The following is a 14905-nucleotide window of genomic DNA, read 5'->3' on the forward strand; positions in this document are numbered from 1 at the left end:
AGACCAGAACAACATACGTCAACACTCACCGCCCCGTTGACGTCTTCGCTGATGTTGACAGGCAAGGAGAGGGAGAGACTGGGGCAAGACAAGCCGTCCTAACCAGGGAAACATTACATCATGGAAGCTGTTTGATATTTTCAGAATTGTCACAGATACATTGCACTGACTCAAGAGGCGTCCTGCCAATGTGAAATAGAAATAGAACAGAGTCGTGCTTTATTAGTCCATCTGTTAACATTACCACGCTGTACTACGATGCACAGGCAGATACTGTACTTAGTGTTTCCCCATGCAGGACGTTGTTTGAAGGGCCTTTGCACACTGTCTAAGAAATATGTTTTATTCATTTTTTTTTTTGTTACGAGAGAATAATAATTGGGAGAAGAGAAACACTGCTCCTAACCTCCGATGCTGTGTCAGTACAGTCGAGGGGTTAAACAGCCTCGGGGCCGAGGAGCTGCCCTGTGGCCAACGCCCCCTCAAAACACACATGCAGGGGTAGTGGTGGGCGGATGAGCTGGCTGCTACTACAGGAAACTGGGAGATGAGGAGCCGTCATGGCGCCTGTGGAGAGGTCATTCTGGGCCCTGGGCCAGGGCAATCCTTAGACCTGGCCAGTAACAGGTGCCCATTCCTCCCTCTCTCTCTCTCTCTCTCTCTCTCTCCCTCCCATCTCTCTCTCTCTCTCTCTCTCTCTCTCCCTCCCTCCCTCCCTCCCATCTCTCTCTCTCTCTCTCTCTCTCCCTCCCATCTCTCTCTCTCTCTCTCTCTCTCTCTCCCTCCCTCCCATCTCTCTCTCTCTCTCCCTCCCTCCCATCTCTCTCTCTCTCCCATCCCTTTCTCTTCCTCCCCCCCCCCCCCCTCTCTCTCCCCCCCTCTCCCCCCCCCCTCTCTCTATGCAGGATCACCCTTCCACCAGCCATGGAGGGGTATCTCCGTTCCCGCCCACGCACCGATGGATGGTGTCCCTGTCACAGCCGGAACGCCGCTTCCTGTACATCAACAGCCTCTTGCTGTTTACAATGTTGGCACCCTCCCTTCACCTACACCGCAGGAGCACTCAGAACTCAACATTTCTATCATCTTCTATTCTTGCGTTAAAAAAAAAAAACAATCTCTCGTCGTAATACAATATAATAACAGTAATAGTAATATTATATGCTGTTTGGCTGACGCTTTTATCCAAAGCGACTTACACTGCAGTGAGTGCATACATTTCAGTATATACGCTCCCAGCGGTCCCCCCCTCACTTTTTTCTATTCTTTCTTTTAAAACCACCACCACCACCACCACCACCACCACCACCACCACCACCACCACCACCACCACCACCACCACCACCACCACCAACAACTTTTGACACACCGTATTAGATTAAATCTGCAATCGATAAAAATGCAATAAAAGGTTGTTTTTTTTGTTGTTGTTTTTTTCCCCCTCCTCCTGAAGCTCCTCACACTGCAGTTGTCTGCGGCCGGTGTGGAGGAGAGAGGAGAGGAGAGGAGAGGAGAGGGAGTTCTGCGCGACGGCACAAACAAGGTAACGTTTTTATGGCCGTCTGAGAAATTATGCGGAGGCTGCACTCTTCTACCCGTCACTTGCGGCGTCGTATATTCAATTTGTTTCTCCTCACAGCATGTCACAACCCCACACGGTCAAAGCCACCACCCCCCCGCCCCACCACACTCCCTCGTTCCAAACGGGCCCTTAGGGGCCCAAAAACAGTTCCTATTTGTCCTGGCCTGCCCAACAGGCTCCAGCTCCACGCAACAACTTTAGTGTCTGATGCAATAAGGCTAACCCAACACAACCAGTCTGCCACACACACTGAAACTGCCATGCATCTACGCTCTTCCAGTCTGCTTACCACACACCTTTCACAAGTGAGGCCCCAACTTTTCAGTGGATCTTTCTTCCTGGAGCTGTGGGATCGGTCTAAGTGGCCGGACATTGATTGCTGCCGGGTCTCCGGGCACAGCCATGGGCACGACGTATTGTAAGGTCGTGCTGTGTACTGTCATGGAAAAGTACTTGTGCTGAATTCCACATCGACCCATAGCCTCTACCACCGAGCCACTCTGTATAGATACTGTATAGACCGTTTTTTTTTTTTTAATACAGCAGGTATAAGCAATATGGCTGAAATTCCCATCCAACCCATCAAAGGACAAGGTGGAACAACATCTTCTGAGATCTACAGGAGTGGGTAAGGGGTCGGCAGGGGCTAGGGCTCTATTTGGAATTCAGCATAGATTTCCCTCTGACATGTTACTAAGGAGGAAAATAGTCCAGAAGCTCTCCATGAGATCCTGCATCCCAACATGGATAGAGGCAAACACGCCTCTTATTCATACAAGTGAATTTAAAGGGCTGATTCACAAGGCAACGCATGTGGTAGACGACGCTCCATTAGAGAACTCATCTGAGAGCCAGGCAACCAGGCAGCCAGGCAGCCAGTCAGGCAGGCAGGCAGGCAGGCAGGCAGCCAGTCAGGCAGGCACCAGGGTAGTGCTCTGTTCTCTCAGGGAGTATTCACAGATTCTGAGATAACTCAGCTGTGTCACGCACAAGATCAGAGGAGTGTCAGATAGTTGGTCCTGAGGGTCCTCTGAGTTTACAGGTTTTAAAGTTGAGATTCAAAGGAGAAAAAAATAAATAAAAGCAAGAGTGAGACACAGCAGCTGGGCATTTTCTTTCGAATGGGAGTTGATTTTGTTTAGTCGTACGGGAAACTGGGGACTCCATAACATCACTCACAGTATTGATGCAGTAGAACGTCATACAGTACATAGCCTAATAAAACCCCTCACAAGTAAATGCGCTTGCGTGTACACGCACACACACCCACACACACCCACACACACACACACACACCCACACACACACACACACACCCACACACACACACACACCCACACACACAGTTAAACTCATTAGTTGTAAGATGAATCACTGGAAACTAAAACTAAACTAAAACTAAACTAAAACCACCATTGTAATGTGGCTATCATCGGTTGGTATTAGATTGGGCATGCTAGGGGGCCTGGTATCTGGAGTGGAGGAGCTGGACTGGTGCCTGGCGTGGTGATTGACATCGGCCCACTGAAGAACACCACTCCCTCATGCTTTGGGTGTTGGCAAACGCAGAGCACATCCATCATTGGGTCCCAATCCTCCCCTGTATCAGTCTACTAGAACTCTTCTTTCTCTCTCTCTCTCTCTCTCTCTGAATACATCCTCCAGGCCCAGTACACACAGCAGAGCCTTACAGAGGCCCATTCATCCTGATCTATTGTTATGCAGATAGAGTAGAGAGCCTACACCGGTTTAGTCTGTGAAGACAATCTATCAATTATCATGCTTTAGCATTTGTGACGTTAATTATTTTTCCCTCCACAAAACACACACGCACGCACGCATGCACGCACGCACATACGCACACACAAATAAAATACACACAGAAACCACTGAAGAAAGTAACTGAAACATATGTCGACAGGTTGCTCATTACCACATACATAATGTAAGATTCTCCACAGGCTTGACCGAGCTAGACCCCCCCCCCCCCCCCCCAACCAGTCTACATCTTCTCTCCTAACTACCTCTACCTGTCGCCCTTGACAAATTTTGTGCCAAAACCCCAGAGGACACGACAAAGGAAGCCCACACAGTACAGGGATGTGTTCTTACATCGCTTTTTTTTTTTTTTTTTTTTTTTAATCAAAGTTGGAGCAAAGCTGCTCATTTTTTCTTTTTACTCCAAATCCACTTTTCATGACCTGTGGATTTATGTCTGTTAGAGACAGCCTGCCTTTATAACAGAACAGTCCCCTTCAGAAGCTGCACCTCATCCCCCGGTAAGACTCTGATCTGGTGCCACGGTAAAACTTCTCAAGCTGAAATGAGATGCTGGCAAGACAGAGCTTGCTCTCCCTTAGTGCTAACACACGCTTTATAGAATACCAATAATCCATATATTCTGTTCCTAAATGTGGTGTATTTCTGAGGGAACAACCAGAAACTTTTAACAATAACTGAAGGTGACCCTCGTCTCGAACTAGCGTGTGGACCTGGTCTGGAGGCAAGTTGTCACGAATGTCTTCAAACTGCGTCACTCTTAAAAACACATGTGTGCTGATGCTCACTCCAGTCAGGCCAGGTGTCCATTCACATCAGTCAGGTTTATCCCAAATGTGCGGCCTCACATAAAATAGCAGAGTAAAATAAAGAGCCAGGTGATAATGGAGTGGAGCTGCTATTGTTCGCTGTCATCTGCCAAATTACAGCAGGTGGGCAGTGAATGGATGACTTCACAAACGACCAAAGCCATTCAGTCACTTGCTTAATAAGACATGCTCTTAAGATACTAATACTATGAGGAGCTAAAGCTTTTATGAGAGATTGAGCAGCAACGATGATAGACAGCCTTGAACCCCTAGTTAATTCACATGATCCCATTAAGAAGGTCACCAGTGATGAAATTGATGGCTCAATTATGTATCGAAGCCAGGATGTAGGCCTAGATGAGATTCTGAATTAATAATACATGGAACCAGCCTTATCAAAGCCTGTGAGGCTGTGTGTGTGTGTGTGTGTGTGTGTGTGTGTGTGTGTGTGTGTGTGTGTGTGTGTGTGTGAGTGTATGTGTGTGTGTGTGTGTGTGTGTTTGTGTGTGCGTGTGTGCATGTTCGATATGTTAGTGTGCGGTCCCATGTTATATCATACGGCTGCTGGGACTATGGGCTTTGTACGTATTTGTGTGTGTGTGTGTGTGTGTGTGTGTGTGTGTGTGTGTGTGTGTGTGTGTGAGTATGTGTGTGTGTGTGTGTGTGTGTGTGTGTGTGTGTGTGTGTGTGTGTGTGTGTGTGTGTGTGTGTGTGTGTGTGTAACGAATGGAAGAGGGAAGTTGTGGTGCGGTCCCCATGTTATATCATAGGGCAGCTGGGACCATGGGCTTTGTATCCTGGTGCTGGGGACCCAGCAGGTTCAGGAAGAGCTTTACTGAGCAGATGGAGGACACCTACAGAGACCTTACAACCATACGCCTAAGACACTACGTTTAAGAGAGGTTCAGCCTGAGAGAGGCCCTGCGCAGATCTGCTGATCTATATAGAAAGAATCAGATAATAAGACACATTTTTTGGAACGCAAGATGATTTGTAGATTGTTGGTTCTGCACTTGCTCAGCCGCTGACCCTCTTGAACAAATGCCTTCTCAGCCGGAAGGACCAGAGAGGCTGCTTGTGTCACTTCGAATACATACACACACTCACGCATGCACACACACACACACACACACACACACACACACACACACACACACACACACACACACACACACACACACACACACACACACACACACACACACACACACACACACAGATTGGCCAAATGTTAACTCAGCTATTCTTTGCAGAGGCAGTACCTGAAAAACCAAATACAGACAAAAAAAATAAAAATATGTAAATCTGAATGATCTATCTAATATCCTGCAGATGTTCTTTACTGTACTTCAGCCAGCGAAATAACCATCCGAAAAACCATAAATGAATACTTCTGAGAGCTCTGTGCGAAAACAATGCAGTCTCTGTTACGATAACAGTCTGTGGTCCAGATTAGATACATCAACAGGCCATATCACCCTGTTGCACTAACGTCTGTCATCATGAAGTGCTTTGTGAGGCTGTTTAAGACCCACATCAGCTCCACACTACCTGCCACACTGGACCCACTCCAATTTGCATACCGCCCCAACAGATCCACTGATGACGCCAATGCCCTCACCCTGCACACTGCCCTCCACCTGTACGAAGAAAGATACCGATGTGAGAATCTGTTAATTGACTACAGTTCAGCATTCAACACCATAGTCTCCTCCAAGCTCGTCACCAAGCTCAGGGATCTGGGTCTTAACACCTCCCTGTGTAATTGGATTCTGGACTTCCAGACGGGCAGGCCCCAGGTGGCGAGGGTAGGCTGCGTCACCTCCTCCACTCTGACCCTCAGCACAGGGGCCCCCCAGGGCTGTGTGCTCAGTCCACTGCTGTACTCCCCGTTCTACCACGACTGCGTGGCCACGCACGGCTCCAACTCCATCATCAAGTTTGCTGATGATGACATCACGGTGGTCGGCCTGGTCACCAACAACGACGAAACAGCCTACAGGGATGAGGTAAGAGTCCTGGCGGACTGGTGTCAGGATAGTAGTCTCTCCCTCAACATCAGCAAAACTTAGGAGCTGATCATGGACTTCAGGAGGAAGCGGGGCTGCAGTGGAGAGAATCCGCAGCTTCAAGTTCCTCGGTGTCCACGTCCCTGAGGATGTGAGGTCAAGGCAGCGTGTCAGTGTCCGTTCTTCCTCAGGCAGCTGAAGAAATTCGGCATGATCCTCACGAACTTCCACCACTGAGAGAATCCTGTCCGGTTGCAGCTGCAGCTCCACCGCCCTCAACCGCAAGGCTCTGCAGAGCTCAACACGCACTAGACTACATACAGTAATTACAGACATTTTCCTGGTCAAGTCACATGGTCAAGAAAATGCCACGGCCCTTAGCGTTTAACTTATGTATACCTTGCATGAGATAGAGAAAACGAATGAAAGACAGATTGTTATATTAGACTCATCGGCATGTAAACTAATTTCATCTTTTCCCTTTCAGCTTCTGAAAAACCCCACCTGACCATATCTCCCTGACAACCACTGGCAACATCCAGCACCATTCAAACCAATTAACCACAAGCATGAGCCATAACGATTAGCTTTAGCGTCACGAAAAATGAGGCGTACTTGTGTTCCTTCCTGGCCAGTTGGTTGTTTGAACCTCCACACCTTTAGTACGCAGTGTGCATCTCTGGCCAGTGGCCAACAATTTCCAACAATTATCACGTTGGCTAATTTGTCTCAGTGACAGCCAAACAAATGCTACACCCCCACACCAGGCCATTAGCCAGGGATTGCCAGCTAATGGATTTACTTCTTACATCTTGCCAACCCGCACAAAAAGAAACAAGTGATTAAGGTTCCCGGCAACACAATTACACTCTTGGGAATGGCACTCCGCACCGCCTGAAGCCTCTATAACATTCTATAACACACACACACGCACACGCACACGCACACACACACCACACACACACACCACACACAAAACACACAAAACACACAAGGTACTGTAGGTAGGCTAATTACGTTATAGGCAAGGACTAGAATCCCTTTGATGGAGGAGGCTGTAGGATACAGTAGTAGGCCTCAAAGATGCTGCTTCAGCTAAGGGCGTTTGGGGGAATGGCATGAGGTGGTGGCGATAGATGGTCATAATGCATGGGGCTGCCTTCTCACTACCAACACCCTATTCCAAATTCCAATACACTCACACCTAATTGCTACAGCTATAGCTTTGACATGCTAATTGCTTAACTGTCGATAGCTATTAAGAGAAAAATACAGATGAACCTTTCTTGAGCGTCTGAATTCTGGAGTCACTGTAACAAAAACGGGGGGTAGGGGGGGGTGGGTCATACGTATTGTCTAATACTGTTTTGTGCGTATGTGTATTTGGGTTTTTTGGTGGATCGCTACGCAGTGATTTGTTTTGCGTTTTCCCTGGCTGAGGGGAATGAAGTGGTAAGTCCAGTCTCAGCTGTTGTTTTAGTTGGTTTGCTGTGTTTCTCTGCAGACCTCCCTCGCCAGATGGTACTGCGGGCAGGTGGGATCAATCCTGATTTGGACGGATTGCATTTGTTCAAAAGAAACCCTGTCATTGTTTGTTTTGTTTTCCCTCTCTCTGGCATTTTTTTAATTTCCTGTTTTCTCCTTCTCACCAGGGGCCTGTGAGGGTGACTGTCTCACTATAGTGGCCATGATCTCTTCTCTCCGGTGTACTTGGGGACAGAGACTCAGGTCCCTGCCTATCTCCTCTGACATGATCCCTCTGGTGATGATCTGTGAGGAGAGGATTTAAAGAGGAAAAGAGCTGGAGATGGAATCAAGTTTGAATGGCCCGATACAAAGGTACGGTAATAAACATTTCACTGGCAATCTCTTCTCCTCCTCCCTCTTCAGTCTGGGCGCTTGCCACTCGCTCACACAGCCAATCTGACTGTTGCACAGCCAGCAGCCAAGCAGTGAAGATGGACTTGTTTAATTTCTGGTAAGAGACTGGGGTGAACTAATAACCACATCTCACTCTCTCTGTCTCTGTCTCTCTCTCTCTGTGTGTGTGTCTCTCTCTTTCTCTCTCTCTCTCTCTCTCTCTCTGTGTCTCTCACTCTGTCTCTCTCTGTCTCTCTCTCTGACTTCAAAATAGACTGACGCAAAAATACACCTAACATTCACTACTACAACTGGGGTGATATTCTGACAGCATTAGAAAGTAGTTCCATTGTCCAAACACATCATATCTCCTCAACGCAAACAGTTTAGTTTACACAAATAGTTATATTCAAACACCTACACTGTATATTTGGTCACAGTTTAGAGTTGCTAATATACCGTAATACTGTAATTACTCAATTAAATGTAAGGCTAATTAAGTAACAGTGTTATGAAGTTTGGCGCTTTTTGTTATTAGGTGGAATTGGAACTGTTCCTACTACCATTTATGAATGAATAACCCTCTACTAACACCACTACAATGTGAACACAAAGCCCTCGTCGAATTTACAGTCTTCTGTACGATACTAAAAAGCACTGCAGCAAACTTTAACACCGTCACACGATGACACAACCAGAGTCACACACATTCCCTTTCTGACAGACGACTCCCGACTGCAGTGGTGTGACGGGGGCATCAGGTAGGAAAACAGACAGCAAGAAACAACAACGGCGAGGAAATCAATACAATGTCCAACACAGCAAAAACAGCGTGACGTCGGTACCTATTTCTGGAGTGAGCGATGTGGAAGACTTTTGAGCTCTTGTACAGTGGAGCGAGGAAGAGGAGGGAGGGAGGGAGGGGTTAGCGTTCACGTTCCAGTTCCAGTTCTGGTCACAGGCTGCACCCCGAGTCGGGATTCTTCCAGCCTCCTGCACATGAGACAAAAATCGATCAGATCAGATCAAAGGCCCGGTCCTCTCAGGTGGAGAGGAGACGTCCAACCTCAACGCTGGGCGCTGGCCAGTAATTCACCCCAACGTAGAGGAGCAGGACCGTCATGTACTAAAGTGGAGATGTGTTTGACAGAAGCTACAGCTGGTAACATTAGTGAGCCTCGAGTTTTGGGGCTAATTTGACAAACAGCAGTAAAACAGTTTACCTGCCAACAACAGGCTACATTGTGCATACAAGCCTACTTTCTGGGAGAATTCTTTTTAAATATTTATATCAACTGTCTTCCCTTGTCTTCAGTACATATTTTCACAGAGACAGCACCTCCTAGGGAGGAGTGGGATAACTAAGCACCTCCCAATTGTATTGGTAAGGAGGAACTGTAATCCTACATCCACCCACACCATCTCATCAACAAGGCGTGGGGAGGGGGGGCGCCCCCTCCCGTGGCCTGAACCCCTCACTAGCCTCGAGACGCGCCTTGTCACCAGGTGACGAGGACCGCATAGGAAATCAATGGGGGAGGCTCAGACTCCACTCCCGCCTGACTCCTCCTCAGAAGAGCCAGGTACCGAAGCAGCAGTTACACCAGCCTCCCTCTTCCACACTGTCAGCCACGCTGAGGGGGGGGGCCTGAGTGATCATCACCCCCACTCAGCTTGAGGCTGCCCACGGCTCAGCCAGTCAGTCAGAGAGCAAGCAGCGGAGAAGGAGTGAGAGTAAGAGAGAGAGGGAAGGAGAGAGGCAGAGTGAGGGAGAGAGAGAGAGAGGGAGAGGGAGAGAGAGGCAGAGAAAGGGAGAGAGAGAGAGAGAGAGAGAAAGAGGCAGAGTGAGGGAGAAAGAGAGAGAGGCAGAGTGAGGGAGAAAGAGAGAGAGAGAGACAGAGAGAGAGGGCAGGAGAGAGAGGCAGAGTGAGGGAGAGAGCAAGCAAGCAGTAGAGAAGGAGGGGGTAAGAGAGATAGGGAAGGAGAGGGGCAGAGTGAGGGAGAGAGTGAGGGAGAGAGGCAGAGAGAGAGAGAGAGAGGGCAGGAGAGAGGGAGAGAGAGGGTGAGAGGGAGAGCGAGCAAGCGGCGGAGAAGGAGTAAGAGAGATAGGGAAGGAGAGAGGCAGAGTGAGGGAGGGAGAGAGAGAGCGGGAGAGAGAGGGCGGGAGGGAGAGAGAGAGAGGGCGGGAGAGAGCGAGCAGGCAGTGGAGAAGGAGGGGGTAAGAGAGATAGGGAAGGAGAGAGGCAGAGTGAGGGAGAGAGAGAGAGAGGGAGAGAGAGAGAGAGGCAGAGAAAGGGAGAGAGAGAGAGAGAGAGAGAGAGAGAGAGAGAAAGAGAGAGGCAGAGTGAGGGAGAGAGAGAGAGAGGGAGAGAGAGAGGCAGAGTGAGGGAGAAAGAGAGAGAGGCAGAGTGAGGGAGAGAGAGAGAGAGAGAGGGCAGGAGAGAGGCAGAGTGACGGAGAGAGAGAGAGAGAGAGGGAGAGAGAGGGCGGGAGAGAGCGAGCAAGCAGTGGAGAAGGAGGGGGTAAGAGAGATAGGGAAGGAGAGGGGCAGAGTGAGGGAGGGAGAGAGAGAGGGGGAGGGCAGGAGAGAGGCAGAGTGAGGGAGGGAGGGAGAGAGAGGGAGAGAGAGAGAGAGAGAGAGGGAGGGAGAGCGATCGAGCGAGCAGTGGAGAGGGAGAAGGATGAGTGGGTGTGCTGTGCGTGTGGAGACACAGCAGGCAGCCAGCTGAGTGCATTGAGTGCAGTCATTGACAGGACTGCTCTACTCTGTTGGCTCCGTTCGAGAGTCAACTACCACACGACAGAGATTCTCAGACTGCCCTCTTCAGCAGTACCAGAGCTCCTCAAAGCCCATGTGTAAGGAGACCTATAGGACTCATCTGTGGTTGTCTGTGGCTCAGTTGTGGTCGTCTGTGGCTCAGCTGGTAGAGCATGGCGCTAACAACGCTTAGGTTGTGGGTTCGATTCCTGCTGGGACCATATATACTGAAATGTATGCACTCACTGCAATGTAAGTCGTTTTGGATGAAAGTGTCAGCTAAATAGCATATATGTATGACCTGATGTGTGTGTTCTTTGTTTTCAAAACATGCCGTTCATGATTTCTAACGGAAACATGGTGTGTGAGAATGAGTATCGGGCACCATTTGTCACCATTTGAAAATAACATATGAGTGAAATCCCTCCCTATCGATTATGATGTCATTACCAGTCAGTGTTTGTTTAACCCGCCTTTTTCAGCATCTGACATCTTAACTCTCACATCAGGCTCTCAGCTCCAACCTTAATTGGGCCTACAGTGTGAACGTTGACTCAATTGACCCACACACACACACACACACACACACACACACACACACACACACACACACACACACACACGCACACACACACACACACACGCACACACACACTAACCGCTGCTGCTGACCTTTCCACTCAAAGGCAGGATATCAGTAAACAGGACGCGAGTCTGACCTTCTCTGCAGTTTGCTAAAGAGCACAGCCTTTACCAGGCCACCCCCAGACCTCTCCCAATATGACACCTCATCACACACAGATCTCCTAGGCAAAAATTGATCTTCAAGCTCATATTCTAGGCATACATTCTCTGAGCAGAGTTGAGGGATGCTATCTAGGCTGTTTTGATTCAGTTTTCCACATGAATGACGCTGGAGGGTTGATTTGTTGCTGCCTGTGCCTCCCCTTGCACAGAGAATGTTCCGCTATGGAACGTCACAGGATAAATGATGAATGCACCTGCATCGTCTGCAGGCGAATATCTAGGAGTTTCATTTGAAGCGGGATGTCTATTAGCTGATTTAGAAGGGTTGGAATTGTGCAAGTTCAGTATCAGTTAGCAAGAAAATATTGGGACCAAACTAGTGATTAGGCCAGAACAACATTCAAAAACTCTTTGTCATAGCAAATTCATATGACCATGATGCTGAGTCATCTTTGAGTAAGGCCTACTGTAGATGGGGGAATTCCACTGTAGTAACAGCAAGGCAGGCCTATCCCCTTCTTTACAATACGATGCTTTAATCTAAATGCAAATAAACACCAATGTGTCCCTACACTTGGATGGATAGCCCCTCCGAGAGTCCTTACGATTGATTGGAGTTTACTATTTCCCCTTGTGCAATAACATAATATGCTTGACTCCATTGCAAAGCATACTAGTATCTACAATATATGATACAGTGAGAGTATTTCACTGTAAACAGCATTGCCTATCCAAAGGAAAAAATCAAGAAATAACTAAACAAATTAAGTGTGTCGAAACCAACATTCCAATAGTCATCGGGTAGTGACAACACAGGAAATTTAGTGCGTGGTTCCTACTTAAAAACTAACACTGAAGATCAAACAGAAGCAACAACTACAGCAGCCTAGCCATAGGCCAAGCAGAGCCCTTACCTTCATGAGAGTGTCTTTTGGATATTTTTGCCTTTGTTTCCCTATGTTAGCTACATCATGCTGTGCAGAATGACATTCAAATCCAGAAATGAAGCATCTCTGTAGAGGACCATTTAGTCATTCTGTTACCGTCATTTGTTACTGGATGTTACATCCACTTCACTTACTGTAGCTCAACAACCAAAAGAGATGTTTTCTAACCCAGGGTATCATATGATAGCTAACACCCCACTCTTTCTGCGGACATATTTCAATCTTAATTTGGAGGAGAAATTTAACAGAGTTTTGGGGAAACGTGGTTACATAAGATTTTAGGGTCATTCTGTTACCTAACTTTGAAGCTGCACAGTTCTTAAAGTAAATGTTTGTGTTTTTATATTTTAAGCTGAAATTGTTAGAAGTAGTCCTTGTGCCATTGAGTTGTATAGTTTGTTAAACTTTGCTATCAAGGGTTTGTTGTTTGGCACACGTTTTAAGGTGACATTTCAACTACTGCAAATTATCTGTAAAATGTGGTAAATTGCATCCCTGGGTGTTATTTGTTATAGTGGGCAATGCATGGTTATAGCTTTGTAATTATGTTTAGCTATTAATAATAGCTATGTAATACTGAGTGTTGGGGAAGCTACTCAGAACATTTATTTAACTAGATTACCAATTAGTTTACAAGGAAAGAAGTTGAACTACACTAAAGCTATCCTTGGGAGAAATATAGTTTGTCAAACTGACGCTACTAAAAAGTGGAGACTACTTCATCCAACACAAGACCGTTAGTTACTGAACGACCAGTCCACGTGACAGAAAGCGTGCGGCTAAAACGCTCTGATACCGCTGGGTGACGTGGAGCAAAGTGGGGGGACCGTAGGCAGTAGTAAGAAATAGTAGTGAAATTAAAGTTTAAGGGCTGAAATAACAGTTTCATTCAAATGTTTTTTTCGTATGCTTACTACACCGCCACATGGCAAAAAAAAACAACTGGAAACACTACTAGGATTTGAATTTAGTTTAACTACCACCAGATTACTGCAAAATGCAGTTAAACTGATAGTTGAACTACATATAGTGGAACTACTCCCAAACACTGGTAATACTATTGTCTCGGTTTGGTTCTGTGTAAGAGTGGCAGGTGTACAGCCTGAAAGGTCACTGTGGCATCTAGACTACAGACTACTCAGCGAATACGCAACCACAGATAGCACTTTATGTTGCATAAAATAGCTCTGAATGTCATGAGTGTCTTGTGCTGTGGATCTACTTCATTGAAGTTATTGCAATAACATGGGCTATAATGCTATGTACCAGAACAGATAGCTGTGAAGGTATGGGATGTATCAAGGCTGAATCATTGTTTGCATTGATTACGTATTCAATCAAACGTTAGGCACTAACACATGGTAATGTTGGTCATTTAGAAAGACGTGTAATACATGTGGCAAATTGCATTATCATAGCGAATAAGTGCAGCAAAAAGATAGCAGCTACACGGACTAACCTTTTATCACAGCAGAGCGTTGGGTTGTTTTGAGAAGACGGAAATTATGCCTGTCTAATTTCTGAAACATTTCAGAGTGTTCTATGAATATTACGAAATATTACCAGCAATTAATGACTATATTCGCATTTGAATATTATTTGGCTGTAGTAATGTACCGTAAAAGCAGTCACAATATAATATAAACCCATTGGTTTTTGTACCGGCGCTATATGACCACGTCTTCTAGGGGTCCTGATCGCGAAGGTCGCATCGTTGTTTGCAACATGGCAGCGTCCGCAAGAGCGCAGGTGTTATCTCTGTACCGCTTACTCATGAAAGAGAGCAAGAAATTCTCCTCATACAATTATAGGTACATTTTAAAGTATTTTCCCTTTGTCTTTGCTTGCTTACTCACGCGAGCTGAATGAAATGTCCCCACCGAGAGACGCTGTCTTTCTTGTTTACGTTAGCCGCATGCTGGCTGGCTGAGCTGTGTCGTCTGATCTGACTGGAAGCTAGCTAGCTAATTTCATTTATTAGGGGTATCTGTTAGTTTCAAGTTCATCGTGGCTTTTAATGGAAACGTTTAGTGTCCTGTGAGACACCTGTGAGTAGTTACTTTCCTGTAAATATGAATGCTTCCTTTATTTACAAACATATGAACTGTTTCCCATTACAGAGGGTTGCATCATTATCAGTTAGACTCAGTAGACAAACTATTCAAAGCTTTGACTCAAAGTTTGAGGATGTCGATTCTATGCCCATAACCATATTGTGTCTAACAATACTGTGTGAGCTTTTACATGATGTATGCCCTCTACAGCTGAATGCGCAGTAACTGTTTGACCATCAAACACCCAGTGATTGCAGCATGTGACGTCTGCTTGGGCTAGGATTTGGTCTGCTGTTCACGTCACTTGAATCTTATAGTCTATACCCATTGAACTCAGTATAACTGTATTACCTCTTAAGA

At 46.8% G+C, this 14905-nt stretch overlaps 2 protein-coding genes across 2 annotated transcripts in view; one reads left to right on the forward strand and one right to left on the reverse strand.

The window, feature by feature from the left end:
- fars2 (phenylalanyl-tRNA synthetase 2, mitochondrial) overlaps positions 1 to 8993 on the reverse strand; it is a 76398-nt gene extending 67405 nt beyond the window's left edge. The window contains exon 1 of the mRNA XM_083681755.1: positions 8885 to 8993. The gene's annotated coding sequence lies outside the window, so the exon portion shown is untranslated. The remainder of the gene's footprint in view (positions 1 to 8884) is intronic.
- Positions 8994 to 14192: 5199 nt separating this feature from the next.
- Positions 14193 to 14905, forward strand: part of lyrm4b (LYR motif containing 4) — a 30195-nt gene continuing 29482 nt past the window's right edge. Inside the window, exon 1 of the mRNA XM_083678403.1 lies at positions 14193 to 14302. Coding sequence (XP_083534529.1) covers positions 14217 to 14302 — 86 coding nt within the window. The 5' untranslated portion in view covers positions 14193 to 14216. The remainder of the gene's footprint in view (positions 14303 to 14905) is intronic.

The sequence above is a fragment of the Argentina silus genome (assembly GCF_951799395.1).
Source record: "Argentina silus genome assembly, chromosome: 1".
NCBI lineage: Eukaryota > Metazoa > Chordata > Actinopteri > Argentiniformes > Argentinidae > Argentina > Argentina silus.